This window comes from Phragmites australis, chromosome 5 (assembly GCF_958298935.1).
Source record: "Phragmites australis chromosome 5, lpPhrAust1.1, whole genome shotgun sequence".
Taxonomy (NCBI): Eukaryota; Viridiplantae; Streptophyta; class Magnoliopsida; order Poales; family Poaceae; genus Phragmites; species Phragmites australis.
The window spans coordinates 15,688,018-15,713,095 of NC_084925.1; the positions used below are offsets into that span (position 1 = coordinate 15,688,018).

General features: G+C 42.2%; 1 protein-coding gene and 1 long non-coding RNA gene across 2 annotated transcripts; one reads left to right on the forward strand and one right to left on the reverse strand.

The window, feature by feature from the left end:
* The first annotated feature begins 288 nt into the window (after positions 1-288).
* Positions 289-2,796, forward strand: LOC133917481 (transcription factor bHLH144-like). Its single transcript, XM_062361376.1, has 2 exons — positions 289-408; positions 1,361-2,796. Exon 2 carries the CDS (start codon positions 1,531-1,533, stop codon positions 2,257-2,259), a length of 729 nt encoding a protein of 242 aa, XP_062217360.1. The 5' UTR covers positions 289-408; positions 1,361-1,530; the 3' UTR covers positions 2,260-2,796.
* A 626-nt stretch (positions 2,797-3,422) lies between these two features.
* On the reverse strand, positions 3,423-5,524 carry LOC133918846 (uncharacterized). The gene is made up of 2 exons (XR_009909848.1): positions 5,073-5,524; positions 3,423-4,990 (listed from the first exon to the last, which is right to left on the reverse strand). It is a non-coding gene; the product is annotated as an uncharacterized LOC133918846 (long non-coding RNA).
* Between the last annotated feature and the right edge of the window lie 19,554 nt (positions 5,525-25,078).

Here is a 25,078-nt window from a genome sequence, read left to right on the forward strand (position 1 = left end):
GGCACTTGCAGTTACGCATCCACCACCCCACCCCAATCGAGTGCCCACGCAGCCACGCTCCAGTCTCCTCTCATTAATTCCTCCTCCTCCCTCCCTTCCTCCTCATCACCTTCGATTCCCTCGCTCGCTCTCTCCGTATCTGCCCCTGTATCTACTCAAAAGAAGTGAAAGGGAAATAAAATTAAAGACGGCCACGGTGAAGCCGGCGAAAGACGAAAAGAAGACCGGTGGAAAAAAAAAACCCCGCCCTTTTATAAACCCTTTTGCCCCTTGCTCCTCCTCGCCATTGCACAGCAGCACACCCTCTGCTCCTCCGTTCAGCTCGCGTCTCTGTTCTTAGCTTGGCTTCATCACGAGCACGCTGCCTCCTTGACTGTAGACTTGGAGAGACAAATCGACCGATCACCGGTACTATTTCTTGCCATTTGTTTGCCGATCACTGAATTTATCTTGTTCATATGTTCGTTGCTTACTCCCGCTCCTGTCTTTCCGTTCCCCTTCCTTGCCTCATTATACTCCTTGTTCTCTACTGGATTACTACCTGGTGTTAGCTTACTTCCCTGATTCTTGTTGTGTAGCAGTACTATTTTCTTGTTGATTTGATATTGGGTTCTGGGTCAGCCAAATGCATACTTCATAGTAGTGACAGTGGTTACACTCTTGAAAAGAACATTTTGGCATGCCAATAGTGGTAGTGCTGACTTCACTGATAGTATTTGCACTCAGGGTATTAATGAATATTTGAGTCATCTTCTACCCTGATCCTTCTCACAAGAAGTTCGCACTCTATCTATTATTTGATTAATCCAGCTTTCCCGCCTTGTGCTACCCATTCCTGGACATGGAGTGAAGTAGGTCGTACGACATGCATGCCAAACATCTTTTGTTTGTTTCACGCGCGTAGGTTGAACGACCGAGTGCGCTCGGCTGCACGCGCTCCAAATCTCGGCACTTTTCCTCTTTCTGCTTGTGCTCCGCTCCGGTGCTACTCCTACTGCTAGTCTTTTACATGCGATTGGGTTGGGCCCTTCAAGAATATTGCAGCAACAGGGGCACTGCTGTGTATGCATTGCAGCTCGCTTTCAACCTCTTGTGCTTCGTTGTCCCATCTCTTCTTTCCAGGCATACCCCACCCCGCTTGTGTTGTGTTTTTGTGGTAGGCCAAAGATTGGAAAGTCACTTTGGTGTTTCGCATATATGCACCAATTGCTTGGCCTGTACAGGAAGGTGACATTACATCTCTATTGCCTATTCTGATGAGTGCTGTACATTGCTTCTCTTTCTTTTGTTACCAATTCCTACTACTACTGCTGCCTTTATCTGAATGACTATCACAATTCACTTCGATTTTGATGTGCAGGCCAAGTACTTCCGTCATCTCATCAAGCCTGTGACGTAGGTAGATTGGCCGTTACAAAACCCTCCCTGCTTCACACAGGTTCAGAAGAAAACAGAGTGCACCGAGTGTCGGAGATTCTCGTTCAAGACAGTTCGCAAGGTGTGCTCTTTCAAGACAGTTCGCAAGGCGTGATGCAGGGAGGCCACGGGTACTACGGCGGCAGGGACTCCCCGCCGCAAGGGTACGGCTACGGCTACGGTTACGGCGGCTACGGCTACGACGCCGGCGGGTACAGCTCCAACGGCTACCCGTCGGCGGCCCCAGCGTACGACCATCCGCTCCCCGCGCGGAGGGCGCACGACTTCCCGGCGCCATTGAACGGGCTCGAGTTCCAGCCGTCGGAGACGTGCCCCAAGAACTACGTCATCTTCGACCAGACGTGCACCAAGAGCCGGGTCATGTTCCACCCCTCCCTGGCGCACAAGCTCGGGGGCTCGTCCGGGAACGACCCCTGCTACGGCGGCGGCGGCGCGCACGATGCCGGGAAGGGCGCGTACAGGGACAACAACGGCTACGACGACGACAACTGCTCGGTGCGGCTGGAGGACACGGACGAGATTGACGCCCTGCTGAGCTCGGAGGACGGCGACGAGGACGATGTGTTGAGCACGGGCCGCACCCCGGGGTACCGGGACGGGAGCTCCCCGGACTCCACGTGCTCGTCCAGCTACGGCGGGGCGAAGCCGCGGCCCGAGGGCCGTAAGAAGGACCGGATGAAGAAGATGATGCGGACGCTCAAGGGCATCATCCCCGGCGGCAACCAGATGGACACGCCGGCCGTGCTCGACGAGGCCGTCAGGTACCTCAAGTCGCTCAAGGTGGAGGCCAAGAAGCTCGGCGTGAGCGGCTCCGACAGCTAGCTAGCTGATCGAGTACTTGAGTACTGACATCGGCGACCCGCATCGATGGCATCGGCATCGACACCAGGCAGCAGCAGCTTAGCCGGTGCTCTTTCTGCAGCGCCATGATCTGCCAGAACTCTTTTTGTGCACTCTACTTTTGGCCACGGGCTTTATGCTCCATCCATGATGAGAGCATGGGGCAGCGAGAGAAGAAGACAACTGCGCAGGGACTCAACGTTGTACTGCTAGCTAGTGATTGCTTTGGTTGTAGTGGAGAGAGATGATGAATGAAATGGCCGGAATCAAGTGGGCGCAGGGCAGGAGATCGAAGGGGAGCAACGCGTGCTTGGTCGCTTCCCCTCTTCTCGCCGTGTTTCCTTTCCTCTGCTGCTCCTGCCTCGACGTGGGGCTTAGCAGTGGTTGTAAGCCCCAGTACAGCAGGAGCCTGGATGGATGGGTGATGCCTGCCCGGGCCTGCTTGGTTTCGTTGCTTTGCTTTTCAGTTGCTGCTGCTTTTGTCTTGTTTCATTCGATCTACATATCCATGGTGCACGCACGCACGCACGCATGCATGCAAAGCTTACTAGTGTTACACTCCGCTGTCATGATGGCGACGACGATGGTGGCACATTGGCACACTTCCCTCGCTCGTGTTATCCTTGTGGTCATTGTGTTGGGCGTGGAACTACCGCACTGGCTTTTGCTTCTGCCGAGTATCGATCCCGACCCTTTTGGCTCCATTGCTCGCATCCCACACGGGAAAAGGGGATCGGAGCCACTCAAGTGCACGCATCCCTTGCTCGCTTTAGCAATGTCAACTTGATGCATGCTTAAATGGCATCTATAATTATACTCAAAACTACATGGAACATGGCTCCCTCTTCGATCGGTCTTGAAACTACGTAATCTTAGAGCTTCCATGTTTCGTGTCATTTTTGTGTTGATGGGCTCAGGGATTAACCGAAATGCCTTTTAACAAAACTAGTAAGGAACTAGTAAAGTGTTTGTGCTAAAGAAATGACACATAATATATATATTTTTTCCTTGAGGGCGATTCCATTTATGCAATGATCACATGTCAGAGCTTCATATGATCAAAATGTGTTTGAACACTTTCTCAAATGCAAGATACCATTTCGATCCAATTCAGATCATAATTTAAGAGGAAAACAGAGAATCAATTCAAACCATGCAAGGATTACATATAATCACTTTAAAATCATTATTATACAATTCCAGACTATTAGAAATGCCACACAATCCAAGGTGATTTTTTGGCATTTGGCAGATTGCAAAATCTTACACTATTGTGTAATCATAATCAAACAAGCAATTTTGGCATCCACTTTAAGGACATAGACAACACTAAAAAAAAGAATAAACTGTGCTTCCTACTATCTCATGCTACTGAGAAAAAATGACCAATCAAAAGGAATAAACTCGTCATTGTCACGAAAGAATATTGCTCACATATTCTACGTGTGTCTGATGCTCTGATAAAACCCTTCCATATGTCAATGCTAAGACAGAGGTCCCTGAGGCACTCGATGTACGGAGAGGAATGACTAGCCAACAACAATGTTCCTGCGCATTGTCAAGCAGGATAGATATATGTCATCACAATTAAAAAACGCAATAAGACGCAAAGTGGTGTGAGGTCGTTGATTATTCCATGTCGTTGCGTTGGTTGAGTCAACATCGCACAGCACCATGTAGAGGACCTACAGCGTCTGGTAAAAACCAACAGAATTGAAGCCAAGACTCAAGTTGAGGATCCCATAACAGTTCTTGAATCAAAAGGCTTATGCTCAAAGAATTTCATCCATAATGCTACATGAAGGGAGCAGAATGTGACCAGGAGATGCCAGCTCGTCAAGGTAGTGGCTGCAAGACACAATTACAAAGAAATATATATAAGAGTCATTCAAATCAACGTTACATATTTCAGAATAGCCTTGCTCTGAATAAAATTTAAAGTATCTTTGCAATATGAAATCTTGCAATTCAAGGCAACAAAGACAGAAGTCGAAGTTAGCAAGTTCTTCATACGGTGCATGGGTGCATACACTCCTGACAAAATTCAAATGCAGCACCAGAGCAAACAAAGATACTCCCTCGTGTCAAGGAACCTAAGTAAAAAAGAAACCAGGACATGCTACCCAACCTCCTTCACAGACAAGCAAATCTGATCCCGAACATCCACAACCATCAAAGCTTCAACCAAAAGCAAGTTAGTTCCAAGAACACACGTGTTTCACCGTTCACAATCAAATGGCACAATCAATGATAGTTTAAAGTTTCAACAGAGATCAATTGGCACTCCTAGTCCTCTCTCGAAGTTATCACCGAAGCTAACCCCTTCAGCACCATTTGAAGTTTTGAACCCTGCGCGAGCATCATGCACCAGACCTACAGCCCCAATGGAGCACGCAGATCTACGCGAATCACAGACCATCCTGCACGAACACACATGTAACGAATCAAGAAACTGGAACGCAAGAAACAGTCAAATCTCATACCGAAGTTGCAGCTGAGGGAGCTCATGAGCGCCTTGATGCAGATGACAATGGAGACGGAGGACACCACGGAGAGGCTCAGCGCCCCCACCGTCCGCAGCTAGAACTTCTCCCCTCCCACACCCATCTCCGCCGCCATCCAAACAGAGCGCCAACAAACAAAGAAACCAACGAACGAGCCCAAAGATCAAAACTTTCCGATCAAACAGCCGGGATCACGCCGCCCGGAGCACCTGCAGCCAACAAAGACCCCATTCTGATCAGCAAATAACACCACCAAGCGCCAAGAAACGGGTCGCCCCCTGTCAGACCTACCGCTCCTGTGTCGGCTCGAGAAACCAGGGCCCGGAGGCAGATCTGGGCGAGGGAGTGGCAATGGCGGGGAGATCTGGGGAGGAGCGGGCGGGATAGACGGTGGCACTCGCGCCACTCCGGTGCTGGTGCGGGAGGGGAGCAGAGAGGAGCGGTTGGCTTCCCCATTAATGCTCAGGCTAGGTTTCGGGAGTGTGGATGCGGTAGCGCTGCCTCCGGTAGCGGCGGCGGCGGCGTTGGGTGTGCTTGGGGTTGGGGTCGGCGGCGGATGACGAGGAAGGACGACACGGTGGTGCTGGCGGCGCGGCACCAGGCAGGAGAGGAAGGGCGTGGGGTTGATATCGAAACCGGGGGTGGACTCCGGAGGAGGCGACGAGCGGAAGCGGGAGGACGTACCTGTTCAGAGCTCGGCAGATGGTGGCAGGACGTTTACACTATATACTTATTAAATAGTAGAGATAATTGATCATTGATTAACTCAGGTTGCTATGTAAGTTCATCTTTAGATAGCCTTTGTTTCGCATGCTTTGAGTGCTGTCACAATCTTTGACCCTCAAGCTTTTCATCTGGCAGTTGACTACCTCAGTGTTCCCATCAGGCCATGTATTGGACTGGACCAACCAAACATTATGGCTTTAGATCGAGCGAGTCAGGACGCTTCTGTTGGAACTTACTCCGGGACACTCCAAATTACTAGTATGCCGTTGCCACAAATTTTTTTTAATTAGGTAAAATGTCTCAGCCTCCTCTTTCTTTCTCCTTATACATAGCTAATCATATATTAATTCTTGAAAATATTAAGAATATATATTTATTTTTAAAAGCCCTTTCAAATTTTGTAAATTGAACAGTATTTGTGTTGTGGTCGTACGAGTCAGGATCACAACACATTGAATGAGTGTATGGTGGACCTGGAATTCATTGGTCCCTTACACCAAAGGGCCTAGAGTATTTATAGCCATACTCTAACCACACCGATCTACATTACAGGAGTGCCATTATCTGCAAGGATATTCTTAGAATATCCTTAAGATATTGCAGTCATTATACCAGTACACGCTATATAAACATAGGATTTTACACTTATGTCCATGTAGATATCACGATCGATGAGACCTTCTGTACAGCGAGCCTTCTTCCCTGTGTCACTGCTACCCTGAGGCCTTCGACAACCGAATCCCTGACTCTTCCTCAGGCTTCGTTCATTCAGGTTCCTCACTCCACGTCAGCCAAACCTTCAAGCCTGATTGGCTCCTCTGGTGATCTTCGACCTCCTGGAGGTTTGGTCTTTTTGGCTCCTCGCTCCTTGGCCATTCTTCAAGTCCATACTTGCGAGCAAAGTAGCTCAACAGAATCACAAATTGCTTCGCGTCTATGGGATCGGCTGAGACCGGCCGAAGTCAAGGGGGGTTGATGTGGTATTGTTCCCCACAATGACCCCTCTAGGTTGAGGTCCGACTTCGGGGGCCAAACTGGAGACTCTTTAGTTGGTGCTTCCACCTTTCTTGATCCCCCCTTCGGCCAGCTGAAGACAACCCCCAATGGGAAATTTTATTATTTTTTCCTTTCCACGTTCACCGGATGAACCCCACGAATTTCAACCACTTTTTTTTATATGTACGGCCACATATAATCACCACGACACATGTCGCTCCACCATTTGTCACCCACGTTCGACATTTGCTTTTCCCGCGCATGCAGTTGGTGCTTGGGTATACATAGAACCATACCCCCACCAACCAGTCAATTCCTTGGCATGTTGTGTTGTTCTGCTTTCTTCCTTGTTCACTAGTTGTAGGAGCACATGTGAAGCTTTGGTATCGGTGCAAGAGAACTTCACAGTCCAGCATTGTTCTTGGCAACAATCATGGTGAAGATCAATCCACAGTGAGCTAGTGACAAGCTTCCTTCCACCCCCACTCTTTGGGGCTTTGTGGTTCAACGAGGCCACCTGTGCCTCCCTTATGGAGTGAGGGTGGATTCACCAAGCTGAAGACGCCATGGTACTAGCCACAAGGGCTCAAAAGCCAACCCCAAAGGAGGACAAAGTGGCACTCTTCATCGAGTTCTTTGCAACAGAACTCAGATTTCCATGTAGGTAGTTTCTCAGAGTTGTGTTGGAAAAGTACAACCTCGAAATCCAACAACTAACCTCGAATGCCTTCATATGCCTTGCGATCTTCATGTGGGCGCGGAAAGCCAATGGAACCACTCTGACCACTTTTGCCTCATTGCACTACACACACTATCAACCAAAGAAGGTGAAAGTGAACAGCGTGTAGCTTGTGGTCTCCTTCGGTATTGTCTCCTTCATTCTGGACGGGGCTTTAGAGACACCCGTGAAGGTCTACAGCAGTCGCTGGAGCACGGACTGGACAGAGTTGTGGTTCTACCACAAGGTCCCTACAATCGGCTGCTGAAGAGATTCTGAACTTTCAGAAGCCAAAAGTTAAAATGACAATGACCACCATTTCGAATGTGGAGGTCTTGGCGAAGATCTCTGGTCGACTGGGTGATGAAGACATGGCTCCTTTCGATACACACAAGGTGAACTCGTTCCTTATTATTCATACTTTCGTCGTAAATAATAGGATACTACTAAGTTTTGTGTTGTTTTGTTGCTTAAGAATATGGGAGAAGCACCACAACCTTACTTGGATGTCATTACTCGAAGGCCAAGTCTACTCAGACTCAAAAGTCGAGTCCTAGACAAGCTCCAAATTCTACTCAAAGTCTCAGGACATCACGTTAGTAAAATGGGCATAACTCTCGCATATGAAGTTCGTTTGAGGCGTTCTTGGACTTGTTGGAAAGCTTATGATGAGCCCTTTCCAATGGATATAGTCTTGACCAAATATTCCTTATAGCTAAGTCAAAGTCGATGAAATAAGGTGTTATCTCATTGTTTTGAGCCTTATTGGGTGTTGTAATCGTGTCGGGGTCAGAGTCCAGGTTGTGTACCCCTCTATCCATGGTTCGGGTTTTGCTTAGATTATTTTGTTTTAAATAGTTTCACCGTATATCAGTTTGTAGAACCTTAACTCGAGTACTTAATTGATAATCAAGAATATTCAGATTGTATCTACTTATTTTTGCTTGTGTTCTCAATTCGCTTACAGGAAAAACCTTTTTAGTGAGGTCAACCGCATTTTGGCACGGTTGATAACCACATAGTAGTGGTGTAGTGATTGCGAGGGTTCTCGATCTGTTCTGGTCTGAGCCTTTGGATCATCAATGTCGAAACTACACCAAATCGACTTATCATATTATCTTCCGGAAGATTAGGCACGCCCCCATCAAGTGGTATCAGAGCCTCAGTTGCCCATTAGATAATCTCATTTATCCCCTTTATTTCATCATGTTCCATTACCTAGAGTCCGGAAAATTGCCAAAAGAAAGATTTAAATCTTAGTTTTTCCATTGTCCAAACCACTTTATGCCTTTCGCAATTTTATTTTCAGTTTTTGTGTTGTTAAGATCGAGTCCATCATCAGTGTCTTTGTTACTGATCGAGTCATCGTATTCTAGTTTTTAGTATCAAGTCTTAGCTATTTTAGTAGTCGTGTATCTCAGCTTGCCCTTATCTGCTATAACCGAGATTGTGTCACCATCTGCTTCGACCACTAGCTGGGTTTGACATTCAAATCGTGTTCGACCACCCACTCGGGTTCGACCACTAGTCGCTTTGACCTATTCGGGTTGGACCAATAGTCAGGTTTGACCACTAGTCGCTTCGATCACCTACTCGCGTTCGACCATTTAGTCGAATTTGTCCACCCACTCGGATTCACCTTTACAACCTAGTCAGAGTTTACCTATTTCTGGTTTCTCTCAAACACCCCCACACTTCCATCATATCGAGTCTTCCAAACAAAGTTCAAGTAGAAATCCATAGCTGAAACAGAGCTTGCCAAAGTTTAGAGTGATATATATATAGAGAGAGAGTTTTATTACCTTTATACCCCTGCTCTTCGGCAACAGTTTGTGTCCTGCTCACCTCTTTAGACCTAGAAAAGGTAGTAGACAAGTTTTGAGTTTGTGTCAAATTCGCAAAAAAAAAGAAGAAGCAAAGAGTGCAAAAAAAAAAAGAGAAAAGAAAGCAAGAATAAAAGAGTGCAAAAAAGAGTAAAAAATCAAAAAGAAAAGGGAGGAAAAAGAAACAAAGAGAATTCAATCTGCATTGCGATTTTTTTTCCATTATGCTTGTGTCTATTCTATTTTTAGCTTGCTTGAGCTAGTTCTAGGAACGTGTTCGAGTCAGTAACTATGACGAATACTGTGGACTTTTATTCAGCTTTGCTAATCTGATTTCAATTATTGCTTGTCCAAGCTCCACCTTCTCTTGATCGGAACAGTTCTGCCCTTGCAACTACCTCATTCGCACTCGATAAGGTATCACGAACCAGCCACCAGTTGTTCGAACTACTTTGACTAGTAAAAACACTTGCAAGAGCATGGTAAGACACTTGAGAGTGTGTGACTCCACCTTTATCTCCCCCACCTAGTAGTCGATAGGGATAATATATATTTGTTGCCTCCTATTTGCTACTAACCATGACAGGTAAAGCATCGGATGTGAAAGAGTGTATTTTGCAGGAAGACTCATAATGGTGTTGGATGAGCACCACCATGCTATTAATGACGACATCAATAAGAAGCTTGTAAAAACAAATACTATATTGTAACGACTCAATGATAGTACTGCAATGCTCAATGCACGCTTTGATAGGTTGGCTAATCAGCCACCAAACAATGGGCGTGAAGATCCTCATGGTGTAGTGCATGAGCAAGAGGAGTCCGTTATAGATGATGAAATTTTGAGGCAAGAACAAGACGCCTTTGATGCACGACAACGTAACCGACTGAACTTCAAACGTCAATGTATGAGAGGTAATAATTTTTAGCAACATAACCCATGTGTTAATGATGATCTATTTGCTAAGGTTAAGTTTACTATACCACCTTTTGCGGGAGCTTATGATGCTAAAAAGTATTTAGATTGGGAGATGATGGTCAAACAGAAGTTTAATGCTCATTTGGTCCCTAAAGTGCATAGAGTTAGGCAAGCCACTAGTGAATTTAAAGACTTTGCAATCATCTAGTGGAATAGAGTATGCATCAACTGATTAACGCCTACTAAATGGAATGCTTTAAATGTTGTCATGCATAACAGATTTGTTCCACCCTCTTTTAAATGTGATTTGCATAAGAAATTGCAGCGTTTAAACTAAGACGATCGATCCGTAGAAGAATATTTTCAGGAGCTACAAATTAGAGGATGAACATGCTGCAATGACACGCTTTTATGGAGAGTTAAGGCGTGAAATTCAGGACATAGTTGATTACAAAGAATACGATAATGTTCTGCTCCCTTCTCAAGTAAGGTATGTTCAGTAGCACCTTTGACACCGTCTCACACTCTCGAGGTAAGCAAATATGCTAGTGTGCAGGCTCCAGCTAAGAGCTCTTCTTCGGTTGCTTCTATAGGCCATTTGACCAGTATTGTTTACCATCAATGCAAGAGAATGTGCCACATCATGAAGGATTTTCCAAGTCAGCAAGCGTACATTGCAACAGAAAATGATGGATATGTAAGTACTAGTGATGTTGAGTATGAATATGCTTTGCAGCTAACCATACAGGTGATGAGGACAAACATGAGATGGATATCAACAACGAGGAAGTGTTCAGTGCTGCTACCACAGAAAATTATGGGACCCTCATTGTGTAGCAAGTGTTAAGCACTCAAATGGAGCAAGCGGGACAGCTACTACGCCATAATTTATTTAAGATGTTCCACATAGTCAAGCATTACTGTGTTCAAGTCATTATTGATGGAGGGAGCTACAACAACTTGGTAAGTTCATATTTGGTCAAGAAGCTTGCCTTGCCAACAAGAACACATCCTCACACATACCACATTCATTGGTTCAACAACAGCGGTAAAGTGAAGGTAATGCAAATTGCTAGGGTGCATTTTTCTATTGGTTCATACCATGATTGTGCTGATTTTGATGTAGTACCCATGCAAGTATGGTCACTTTTGTTAGGACGACCATGAGAGTTTGATACTGATGAAACACATCATGATAGAAGTAATAAGTACACCCTTATGTATAAATAAAATAAAATAATTTTTCTACCTTTAATCCCTGCTAAAATTGTGAATGTGAAAAAGAGATAGCTGAGAATGAGAAAAAAGAGAGCATGAATATGAAAATTAGCAAGTATGTGTTATGTTTGCCAGTAAATCTGATTTTGCTGAAATTTTTTATAATGAGCTTCCATGCAAGGCTTTAAAATGTAAAGATTCCATAGTTTAAATGGAGGATATATCTAGCTATTTGTCTCCTATTGTTGCTAACCTTTTGCAGGATAAGAAAATCAACAAAACGATGGATGAAGAGAAGAAGAACAAGGAGAAAGAGGAGACATTTGCTACTCCATGCATGTTTCAAAAAGGTACAAGTACTAATGCACCTATATCAGCTGAGGAAGAGAACAAAGGTAATGAAAAATGTGCCACACTCATACAAGTGAGGATTATTTTGATGTGCTGAAATTGCCCACTGCCCATGTTATTGTAGAGCAACCATTAGTGAACCATATTGCTATTTTACCTTTGTTACAATATGATTTGTTTGTTGTTCTTGTGATAAAGAAGAGTTGTGTGGTAATACTTCATTTATATCATAACCACAATTTTGCATAAATGTATTAGTTCTTATTTACAAATGAGTAGTTGTTCTAAAATTAAATATGTTCAATGCATTACTAGTGACCAAGTAGAGCTAAAATTGCTATATTCTATAAATACTTTAGGTTATATTGAATTTGATGTTCTTTGTGATCTAAATAGTTTAGAGGAGAATTTAAATCTTAAGTCTGGCTTGGCATGCTTGTCACATAATACTTTGCATGCTATTGGCAAATACGATGATAAATTAGAGTATATGGTGCATCGAGTTTATATTTGTTCAGATATGAAAGCTTCTATTTTTGTACCATCAAGTGATCATTTAGGGAACTTTAGTAGCACAATTAATGTAATGTCAAGTTTTTCTAGTAATATTTATAACCCACCGAATAGTTCACAAGAATGAAAGCGTTGTTGGCTGCTACCATACACCGTAACCATTGCTTCAACTTGCTTTGTACAAAAGATGCAAATTTATACCAAGTTGTGATGCAATATCACTTTTTTTAAAAAAAAAGGAAGCAAAAAGTGACACGTGCAAATATTGTACCAATGTTGTCCACTATGACCAATTATGATTAGATACAATTGTTTCAGAGGGAATCACAATTGTTTGATAAAGAACCTATAATATTACATAACGAGAGTTCCTTGCGTATTTTGCTTTGTATAGAAATTTATGGTCAAGATAATGGTATACGCAAATCGAGAATGGTTTGTTGTAAAAAAAAGGGAGTATGATGAGGACATGGCTCCTTTAGATACACACAAGGTGAACTCATTCCTCATTGTTCATACTTTCTTCGTAAAGAATGGGATACTACTAAGTTTTTGTGTTGTTTTATTGCTTAGGAACATGAGAGAAGTACCACAACCTTACCTGGACATCATAACTTGAAGGCCAAGTCTACTCAGAATCGAAGTCTAGCCCTAGTCGTACTCCAAATTCTACTCAGAGTTCTAGGACATCACGCCAGTAAAACAGACATAACTCTCTCATACGAAGTCTGTTTGAGGTATTTTTTGACTTGTTTGCAAGCTTATGATGAGCCCTTTCTAATGGATTTGCCTCGACCAAATATTCCTTATAACTAAGTAAGGGTGGATGAAATAAGGTGTTGTTTCACCATTTTGGGCCTTGTCGGGTCCTGAAATCGTGTCGAGGTTAGAGTCCAGGTTGTGTACGCCTCTATCTACGGTTGTACAACCCTAGGTCAACCTCCTCACATCTCCTATATATATATATATATACACACACAATAGCAATCGTAGTTTAGCTCGGGTTTTGCTTAGATTATTCTGTTTTAGACAGTTTCACCATATATTTATTTGTAGAACCCCAACTCGAATACATTATTCTGTTTTAATCAGCAACATTTAGATTACATCTACTTATTCTTGCTTGTGTTCTCGATTCACTTAGAGGAAAAACTTTCTTGGCGAGGTCAATCGTGTCTTACAACAATTGATAACCATAGAGTAGTGGTGTAGTGGTTGGGAGGGTTCTCGATTTATTTTTGTTAGAGCCTTTAGATCATCAACATCAAAGCTCCACCAAATTAACTTATCATATTACCTTTCAGAAGATTGGGCACGCCCCCATCACTAGGGACATGCGACCTGGCTGAATAGTACTACACCACTGGCGTTTGGCCCCTCACTACTGAGTGGGCTTTTGATAATCTTATCTCTCCTTCGGATGAAGGTGGCCTCCGTCGTCTAATTCTTGATTATGGCGGTGTAGCTGGTGAGTAGATTTGTACCTTAGCCTTTGTAAGAAACTACATTTAGTGACACAATATTAGTGACGGCCAAACAAAACACGTCACTAATGCACTATTAGTGATAGGTCTAGTGATGACCATCACTAATGTGTGGTTTGGGCCGGGACCCAATAAAGACCCATCACTAATGAGGAGTCATTAGTGACGGTGAGTAAATGACCCGTCAATAAAGATAATAGTGATGGGTCATCTCAAATCCTGTCACTAATGATCTAGTCATTAGTGGCGAGAGAAGAGGGACACGCCACTAAATATAGCCTTGGACGGCTCACTGCCGGGGCCACTCATTAGTGACGGGTTATGAGGACACAAATCACTAATGTCTCACTCATTAGTGACCAGTTTTCTTATCATCCATCACTAATGAGTGATTTTAGGTTTATTTCTGCGCTGAGCAACTCGACTAGACAATGTCTGTCCACTGATTGCTCGGCACAGGGGGCAATTTTTTGGTGATTCTGTTTAAGGCTAACCAAAATCTTGGTGATTTGAAGTTGGGATTGTCCCTTGGCCTTTGAAGGTTTGCCTCCCCCTTTCCTCCTTCTCTTGCTCATATATGGTGGATTCTAGGGTTTAAGTTGATATCAACGATTTTATTCCTCCCAAATCTTGATACATGTGGATTTTCCCCCTGGCCTTTGAAGGTTTGCATCCCCCTTTCCTCCTCCTCGTGCTACTATTAATTAGATTCTAGGGTTTGAGTAGAATCTTGATTTGTTTATCACTACGTAAGAAGCCATCAAAGGAGACACGTCATTAGTAACGGCTCCTCAGTACGCGTCACTAGTACACTATTTGTGATGGGTCCAATGTCGATCCATCACTAATGTGTGGCCCGGGCTGGGACCTGGCCAAGACCCGTCACAAATGAGGGTTCATAGTGATGGCGAGCGAACGACTTGACACTAAAGATATTAGTGACGAGTCATATTACAGTATGTCACTAATAATTTAGTCATTAGTGACGGGTATATGAGGCACACGTCACTAAATGTAGTCTACTCATTAGTGACGGGTTGTTATGAGACCTGTCACTAATATTAAAGTAATTAGTGTTGGGTTGTAGTTGTTACCGTCACTAATGATTGACTCATTAGTGAAGGATGTCCTTATCACCCATCACTAATTCTTTATCGTCCACTCCTATCTTCTAGATCACTCTTATCCGCCCATTTCTCTCTCTCTCAACTTCTCTCATCTCTGCTCATGTCCGCTTGCCTCCTCCTCTCGTCGTTGCCGCTGTTTGCATCTCGCCGCCGACACTGCCGCCATCCTCCCCCTCCATCACAACCCGACGTACGCTGCCGCCCCTCTACCCGCTAGGGTTAGGGCGATGGATCAAGGTAGTGGCAGAGGCTGTTGCCATCACCATGACGGACTTGGATGGATCCCGACAACTCCTCCATCGGCTCATGCACCAGGCGTACACTACCCTCCTGGCATTCCCTCACTAGCATTCCCCCACCGGCCACGATCGAGACCGATCATAGTAATCTCTTTTCTTTTTCTCCCTCATTGTTAGGCTCATAGTAACACTCATTAGGACACAACAATTTACTTGAGTTTATAGTACATTAGGCTCAATTCATATCATCCTATCATGTAGGTGTTGAAATCGATCCTATGGCTCAAAGAGGTAATCCATGTGATAGGTGGTATTGAGACATAGATTCATCACATAGTTCTTAACTAAACAAAGGAAGTAAAGATGCAAAACATAGTCCATTACAAAGTTTAAACAATTATGCTAAGCAGATAAATGAGAAACTTCTTCACTTCTCTATTTCTCCCCTTTTGGCATCAAATACCAAAAGATCTAGTCACCCTGAGGAGGAGGAGGAGGACGACGACGACGACGAGGATAAACACTGTAAAAGTGATCGAAGAAAGCAGCGAACCGATCATCAAGCTGCCGCTGTCTAAGAGATAAAGTGTGAAACTTGTCATGTAATTCTTGGTTCTGAGCATGAAGTGCGGCCATGTCCTCATGAGTTAGGGAGATGGACTGTCGAGTAGACTGGAGTTCTGACATCACAGGCTAATAAAAGTTTTATTGAAAACTGGCCTGGAAAGAATCCAAACTCTGCTGAAATCCCTGCTGAATAGAGACCATATAGGGGTCAAAGAATCCCGGCGGAGGTGCACACTGAGGGGGAACTGGCTCTGGAGTAGGCTGCGGTAGAGGAACATAGTGAGGAGGCTCATCATGCAGTCTTCCCTGAGCGGCATCCTGACCCCTCTGTAGAACACTTGGGTTTACCTTGAAAGGCCAATATCCCAAGTGCTTGCAGTCACATGAAGATCTCCAAAACTTGGTCTTCATAAGAATAAGGGACATGATGTATGGAGCAAAGTACAGATTCAGAGTTATGCTCACCGTGATATCGTCAATGGCTTTGAGCATAAACTTGATCACATTTATCTTCCTCCGGTTCATGATGTGATTTATGATATTCCAATAAAAGTCCCTAATTGCATCACTGTTACCACTTTTTGGAGCAAAAGTTGCTCTAGCAATCTTGTTAATTGTAGAAGGGAGGACCCTTCAAGCCTGTAACTGTCCCAAGAGTGACTCTAGGAATGACCCCTATTGATTCATAGAAAGTACTCCAAACTTCTCCTAAGAGTAACTGTCCCAAGAGTAACTGTCCCAAGAGTGACTCTAGGAATGACCCCTATTGATTCATAAAAGTACTCCAAACTTCTCCTACCAAACATTCTTCATTGTTGATGTCAATAGTATCATAGACAGTATCAAAAGGAATTCTGTTGGCATGAGCAAATTCTCTGAATGAGGCTTCATACCTCCTAGACCCGATCATCCACTCAATCTTTTGAGAATCATGATTTTTCAACAGTAGCATAACATTGGCGAATGACCGTTGCATTCCAATCACACTTGAAGTGGACAAATTCATAAAGACCTAGCTCTTGAAAGATATTAGTTAAGACAGTCATGCTAGGTTGATTTCTTACATAGGCCCAATCAATCCATTTGTGATCAAATATGTTTTTGCGCAAGAGATGGCCATAGAAAGCATCTTTTTGTGTCATGAATAAAAGTGAGGCAGAGTTGCATCATTATCGAGACCGTACTGATATGTATTTCAGGCTCTAGTGTATTCAGTTGAATTCCAGTTTTTCTTGTGCCCGACATAAGCTTGACAGTTGATCTCAACATCCCCATCACTAGCATTATTATTATCAAAAGCAACATTGCCAGCATAGGATGAAGCTTCCTCACCAATATCATGTGCAGTCACCCAATCGGAATCACCGTGATCACCTTCTGACTCTGAGTTTGCCAATCTCCCTTTTCCCTTGTCTCGACCAGCCAAGAGCTTTCTCACTTTCCTTACAAGTCCATTTCCTCCTCCACTGATCATATGATACACCATAATGCATTAGGTGACATCAAAGATTGATAAAGGAATAAAGATCATGGAGAAACTAGTTTTGCTGTTGCTGGCGGTTAGACCGGCGAGGGTCGCGGTCAGACCGCCAGCAGGCAAACCACCCTCCATCCGTCGAGTTGGATGAAATTTGAGGTAAAATGAATTCCTATCACACCAAGATTTGAGAAAAGCCTAAGAGACATGCTAGCAACTAATTTCACCTCAAATCCATGTCTCTTTTTATGAATCACGACCTTCAAACCCTAAATGCAAAAACCTTAAAAAGATGGTAGAAAGAGTAGGGTTTCAAGGATTACCAAGAAGCCATGAGAGAGGGATTCGCGGTGAGACCGGAGATGCTCTCGGATCGACCGGGGACCAAGGATTTGACCTTCTTTGTGATTTTTACCGAGAGCACGGTTTGTGGAGAGAGAGAGAGAGAGAGAGAGAGAGAGAGAGAGAGAGAGAGAGAGAGAGAGAGAGAGAGAGAGAGAAAGAACTCAGTTGAGGGAAGAAGATGGGGACTAGAGAAGATAAGGTCGGCTTGGACCAAATCTCAGGTGGCGGTCAGATCGGGACTTAGGGCGGTCAGAACGCCAGAGTCCAGAGACTCCGAACCTCTCTGTATAGATGACGGTCAGACCGGTGAGTAACTACGGTCAGACTGCTGGAACATGATTTCTTGGATTTTTGAGGATAGAGCAATAAAAGAGAGAAGCATGGTAACATATGAACTTTTGAGTTTGAAAAAGATAGAAATATATGCAATAAGATATAACCAATATTAATCAAATGTAAACTTGAATTTAGATACGCAACGAATTCACATATTCAAAGGAAATAAATATGAGCGAGATAAATATATAAAGCATTGAAATAAATCCTAGATCATGAAAGTGCATGAACATCATGTATCCAAAGTTTCAAGCAACATTTGAGAAGTCGATGACATTAAGCTCATTTCTCAATTTGAAAAAACGACTCTCATCTAAGGGTTTGGTGAAGATATCAGTTAGTTGGTCTTCGGTCTGAACACTATTTACTAGGATATCACCTTTGCTTACATGATCTCTAAGAAAGTGATGGCGAATATCTATATGCTTGGTTCTAGAGTGTTGGACCGGATTTGTGGCTATTTTCACGGCACTCTCATTGTCACACAAAAGAGACACTATTTTGAAAATGACACCATAATCTAGCAAAGTTTGTCTCATCCAAAGCAATTGAGCACAACAATTATCCGCGAAAACATATTCGACTTCGACAGTAGAAAGTGCTACAAAGTTTTGTTTTTTGGATGACCATGAAACTAACGAGCTACCAAGAAATTGGCAACTATCGGAGGTGCTTTTCCTATCAACTTTGCAACCCGCATAATCAAAATCCGAATATCCGATTAACTCAAACTTAGCATCTTTAGTATACCAAAGCCCTATACTAGGAGAAAACTTTAAATATCTCAAAATGCGCTTGACGACCATCAAATAACATTCTTTGGGAGATGCTTGAAACTGTGCACACATGCAAACACTAAACATGATATCGGGCCTAGATGCGGTAAGTTAAAGCAAACTACCTATCATGGATCTATAAAGCTTTAAATCTACTAGTTTACCTCCCTCATCAAGATCAAGATGACCATTTGTTCCCATAGGTGTCTTGATAGGCTTTGCATCTTTCATATCAAACTTTTTCAATAAGTCCTTCAAATACTTTGATTGGCTAATAAAAGTTCCATCTTTGAGTTGCTTGATTTGAAGTCCAAGAAAGAAACTCAATTCACCAATCATAGACATTTCAAATTCCTTAGACATCATTTCTCCAAATTATTCACAAAAATCCTTGTTAGTAGATCCAAAAATGATATCATCAACATAAATTTGACAAACAAAGAAATCATTACCAATAGATTTAGTGAACAAAGTAGTATCAACTTTCCTAATTTTGAAACCTTTTGAAATAAGAAAATCTCTAAGTCTATCATACCACGCACGTGAGACTTGTTTAAGGCCATAGAGAGCTTTAGAGAGTTTCTATACATGATTTGGCCTTTTAGGATCTTCAAAATTGGGAGGTTATTCTACAAAGATAAGTTCACTAATTTTACCATTCAAAAAGGTACTTTTTACATCCATTTGATATAACTTGATATTATAAGATGAAGCAAAAGCAAGCAAGATTCTAATAGCCTCAAGTCTAGCTACAGGAGCAAAAGTTTCACTAAAATCCAAACCTTTGACTTGAGTATATCCTTGTGCAACCAATCTTGCTTTTTTCCTTACAACAATTTCATCTTCATCTTGCTTATTTTGAAAACCCCATTTTGTGCCAATAACATTATGATCTCTTGGTCTTTCCACCCATTCCCATACATCATTGCGGGTGAAATTATTTAATTCTTCATGCATTGCATTCACCTAATCTGGATCACTTAGTGCTTCTTCTACATGATTAGGTTCAATAGAAGATACAAAAGAATAGTGTTCACAAAATGAAGTAATACGAGAACGAGTTGAACACCCTTACTAAGATCACCAACAATTTAATCAATGGAATGGTCCTTGGCAATGTTGTGATGAACTCTTGGATGAGTTATTTCCTCTTGTGATGGATTTGATGAAGTGATAGCTTGATGTACATGATTATCCATGTCTTCCACATTTTGAGTTTGAGCTTGATCGTTTGTAGTGGAAGAAGATGGAATGGCTTGGATGGAAGTAGATGGATCATCTTCTAGTTCATCTTCCTCTTTTGGCTTGATATCTCCTATTGACATATTTTTGATAGCACTTCTTAAGCCTTCATTACCTACATCATCCAAATTTTCTTGCTCTTCTTGAGAGCCATTAGTCTCATTAAATTCAACATCATGTGTCTCTTCAACCAAACTGGACTTTTGGCTGTAGACACGATAAGCTTTACTATTTGAAGAATAACTAAGTAAGAAATCTTCATCACATTTTCTTTAGAATTTTGCTAAGCGAGTACCTTTCTTGAGAATGTAGCATTTGCATCCAAACACCCGAAAATATGAAATATTTGGTTTTCTTCCAATAAGAAGTTCATATGGAGTCATTTTTAATAGATGATGATAATATAATCTATTTAATGAATGACAAGCGGTATTAATAGCTTCGGCCCAAAAATTATCCGAAACATTGTATTTCGAAAGCATTGATCTTGCCATATCAATAAGAGTTCGGTTCTTCCTTTCTACCACTCCATTTTGCTCTGGAGTGTATTTAGCCGAGAATTCATGCTTGATTCCCTTTTCATTGCAAAAATCCTCAACCTTTGTGTTTTTGAATTCGGAGCCATTGTCACTTCTTACTTTCTTAATCTTGAAATCAAATTCATTTTTGGCCCTTGTAGAAAAGCTTTTGAACGTGTTAAATACAATAGTTTTATCATGTAAGAAGAACACCCATGTAAATCTAGAAAAATCATTAACAATAACAAGACAATAGTTGTTACCTCCAATACTTACATATGTAGTAGGACCAAATAAATCCATGTGCAATAATTCCAAAGGTCTTGAAGTTGACATGGAGCTCTTGTATGGATGTGAATTCCCCACTTGTTTTCGGGCTTGACAAGCACTACATAGCTTGTACTTCTCAAATTTCACATCTTTTAATACAACTACAAGATCATGTTTCCACAAACGATTTAGTTGATTCATACTAACATGACCAAGCCTTCTATGCCAAAGCCATCATTTTGATGTCTTTGTGAACAAGCATGTGCTAAGGCTTGCACTATTAGAAGAGAAATCTACTAGATAAAGATTACCATATCTAAAACCTTTAAAAATAACACTATTGTCCTTTATGCTAGTTATGATCACATCATTTGGAGAAAAAGTACATGTAAGATCGAGATCACATAATTGAGCAACGAATAACAAATTGAAATTTAAGGATTCAACTAGTAAGATATTTGAGATAGACAAGTCATTTGAGATAGCAATTTTACCTAACCCTTTTACCTTTCCTTTGCTATTGTCTCCGAAAGTGATTTTGTTATATTCCAATCCATCGTTGCTCATAGAGGTGAACATCCTTTGATTTCCGGTCATGTGTTGACTGCATCCACTATCTAGCACCCAATGTCTCCTACCGGACTTGTAGTTTACCTACAAAACAAAGTTAAGCTATTTTAGGTACCCAAACTTGTTTGGGTCCTTGAATGTTAATCACCAAGGTTTTAGGCACCCAAATGGTATTCTTTTTAGCACCAATTATAGAAGTGCCAATAAATCTAGCTTTAACACTACCATTAAAACATCTCTTAAGGATACAGCATGAATCAAAAGATGCATATGAATTATCCTTGATATTTTTGTAATCCTTCTCAACATGCCCAGTTTTCTTGCACCTCATGCAATAACCGCTACCTTTCACAAAAGTAGTTTGATGATGAATGAATGCCTTCTTACCCTTCTTGGGAACATACCCAAAGCCTTCTTTCTTTATGGAGAACCTTTGACTATCCAAAACTTGTCTAATTTTAGACTCTCCAATATAGCATCTTGTAAGATCATTTGTTAGCTTTTAACTTTTTCTTTCAACATGATATTTTCATTAACAATCAAGACATCATTGCAAGATACATCATTAGGTGAAGTAAATGCATCATTATGCAAGGTAGAAGAGATATAGTAGACACATCATCAAGAATTTTGCATGAGATACTCATATCCACTTTTGATTTGTTGGTTTCATGAGCAATAAGAGAGACATGAGCTCCCTTAAGCATCTCATGAGTTTCTTTGAGACCCTCATGAGCCGTCTTTAGCTCCTCATAGGAATCTTGAAGAGAAGTGTGTTTCTTTTTCAATTCCTTAAACTTTGCTCTTTCTTTGCTCATGAAATCATCAAAACTATTTATTAGCTCAACTAGATCATCATATGAATATTCATATTCATCATTTAATACCTTGGAGTCACCCTTTGCCATAAGGCTATTAGGTGTGGAGAAGAGTGAAGGTGCTTCCTTGATAGCTACACCGGTAAGACCCTTTTGAGATAGCTTCTCATCATCAAAGTCGGAGCTTGAGCTTGCATCCAAATCCCACTCAACATAGCATGCTTGACCATCTTTCTTCTTCTTGTAGTACTTCTTGAAACTTTCTTGCCTTCACTCTCCTTCTTCTTCTTGGAATGTTTTTCTTCCTTGTTCTTGCAATTTGTGGCAATATGGTCTTTTTCGTCACACTCAAAGCATCTTCTTTCTTCGAAGGGATTTCCTTTGAAGATTGTCCCTTCTTACTATATCCACTTGGATATTTCTTCTTCATCATAAATCTCTTGAATTTTCTCACAAAGAGAGCCATTTCTTCATCATCGTCATCATCATCGTCACTCTATTCATGATCATCTTTGCCTTTTGATGCTTGAGCATTAAATGCAACATTCTTCTTCTTGGCATCACTAGCATCATCATGAACATCCTCTTGTGACTTCTTGAAAATGTCATGAGTGAGAATTTCACTCAAGATTTGCATTGGAGTAGTCTCCTTCAATTTAGACATTACAAGCAAAGTCACAATAGTATCATATTTGTTAGGCAAAGCTCTAAAAAATTTATGAGAAAAATCAACATTGAAAACATCCATGCCAAGCCCCTTGAGTTCATTTATTATGTTGTTCAAACAATTGAACATTATTTCAATACTTTTGTTTGGCAACATAGCAAATTTTTCAAGTTGCCCTTTGTAAAAAAAAAGCTTGGCATCCTTAACCATGGTAGAACCTTCATGAATATCTTTAAGGCTTTCCCATATTTCTTGAGCAGTCTCAAGTTTTCAAATGCGATTGAACTCCTAAAGCGCTATAAAGAACATTCATAGCTTGAACATTATCAAGAGAATTTTCCTTATCAACATTGGTAAGATTAATGGGATCAATGATAACATAATCTTTATCCACAATATCCCAAAGCTTACCGCCCATAGCTTTAAGATACACGATCATTCTTGCCTTCCAATAGGCGCAATTTGATCCCTCAAAGAACGGAGCTTTCCCCACATTGACATGAGTGTCACTAACCATAATCCTACTCCGGGATGGTTAAATTCGCAACAAAAAAGAGTCCTAGGCTCTGATACCACTTGTAGGATCAAAGATACCGACTAGAGGGAGGTGAATAGGTGGTTTTAAAACTAATTACTAAGCGATCAAGAAAACTTCCGAAAAAAAACTAAGGATCACTAGAGCAATATGAAGAACAACTAAGACCTAAGTTGATATTTGCAAACCTAGCGTGATATGAAACAATTTATAATCTAGGAAGATAAATTACTTGAAGTAAATTGCATGAAAGTAAACAATTCAATGATAAGGTAAATTTCTCAAAGATGACACAAGGGATTTTTTCCTGTGGTCTCAGTGATTTGCCGATCACCCATAATCCATGTTGAGGTGAGTTCAAGCTTCAAACCGCTTCTCTATCAAGTATTCAATTCTCACACAAGAAGGGCTCATTCGAGCAACTTGACCTTAAGCTGGCAATGAACAAGAACTACTCAAAACCTCGATTTCACTAGTGAAGCACTTTACCACTCCGGCAAGGCATGCTCAAACCTCTCACAATCACCACCGTGGCTCCTTCACAACCTTCCTTGAAGGGCTCGTCGGTGCCATAACCTCCAAGCTGTCTAGGAGGTGGCAACCTCCAAGAGTAATAAGTTGACGATGCTTACTTGAAGGATCACAAGTGCCAATATTGCTCAAAAATTTGAAAATTATGCACTAGTTACTCTCAACCTCTCAAAGATGCAATCACCAAGCTAATGGAGAGGGAGAGTGGAGGGCTAGAGCTCAAAGTGTTGTATTTATGTGCTAGAGTCAAGAGGTTCCATCAATGAGCCAGCCAACCCCATATTTATACCCAACTTCACAAAATCTAACCGTTATTGCCAACCTGATATCTCTGTGCAAGTGGCAATTAGACCGTAGCACAAGTGGCGATCAGACTGCCGCCGTACAACGGCTACAACAATGGTCAAAATAAATTCTGACACATCCTGGCAGTCAGATCGCCATTTACCTTTGGTCAGACTGGAACACTCTGGGTGGTCAAACCGATGGACCCTGCTCCTCCTCTTGTTCTTCATGGGCTGCTCCTCCTCCGAGCTCTCCTACTCACTTGAGGAAGTGTCGATGTCACTGAGAGACACCACAAACCCCCTGGATGCCATCTTGGTCACCTTCTTGTCCATCTTGTCATGGTTGTTCTTGAAGAAGGGCTTCTTGTCCTTCTTCTTGTGATTGTTGTAGTCGTGGTTGTGATCTTCCCTCTTCTTGAGCTTGGGGCAGTCTGCTTTGAAGTGGGTGGTATCACCACACTCAAAGCAAGCACATGAACCGCCCCTCCTCCTGTCTCTCCTGTTGTTGTAGAAGCGACTGAATTTTTTCATGATGAGAGCAAGGTCCTCATCATCCAAAGTATCTACTTGCTCCTTAGTGATAGAAACAAGGGAATACAAAGCAAAACCACCAAATGAAGTGTTAGCACAAGAAAGGCTAGCTCCAGCTGATTACCACCACTAGTGCCTGAAACCAATGCCATGTTCTAGGAAAGGGGGTTTCCTACGCATAGATGAGATGCCTTGGCGATCTCGGTGGACTTGAGCTTGCTGAAGAGTTCATCACAAGTTAACGTGTCGTAACTTGCTGACTCTTCAGTGCTCGAGATCTTCACCTCCCATATGCTATGGTCAAGAGCATAGAGAAGTTTATGCTATGGTCAAGAGCATAGAGAAGTTTGATAACTCGCTCATGGTTAGAATATGGCAAATCACCAGTAGAGCAAAGATTGCTAATGATGCCATCAAAGAGAGCAAATATCGTATCCAAAGACTCTCCAGACCTTGCACAAATATTTGATATTCTTGGTTGTATGTGTTTTGGCGTCTGGCCTTAATCTGATCAGTGCCCTCATGAAAGACACTTAGAGTAGTCCAGATCTCCCAGGCAGTACGAAGGTGCTGGACCCTATCAAATTCATTCCTACTCAGGCTAGTGAACAATATATTGCGAGACTTGTTGTTGGACTCATATTGTTCAATTTGGACCTGAGTGGTGCGAGCGACAGGAATCTTATACCGGGAGTCCACAATCTCCCATATAG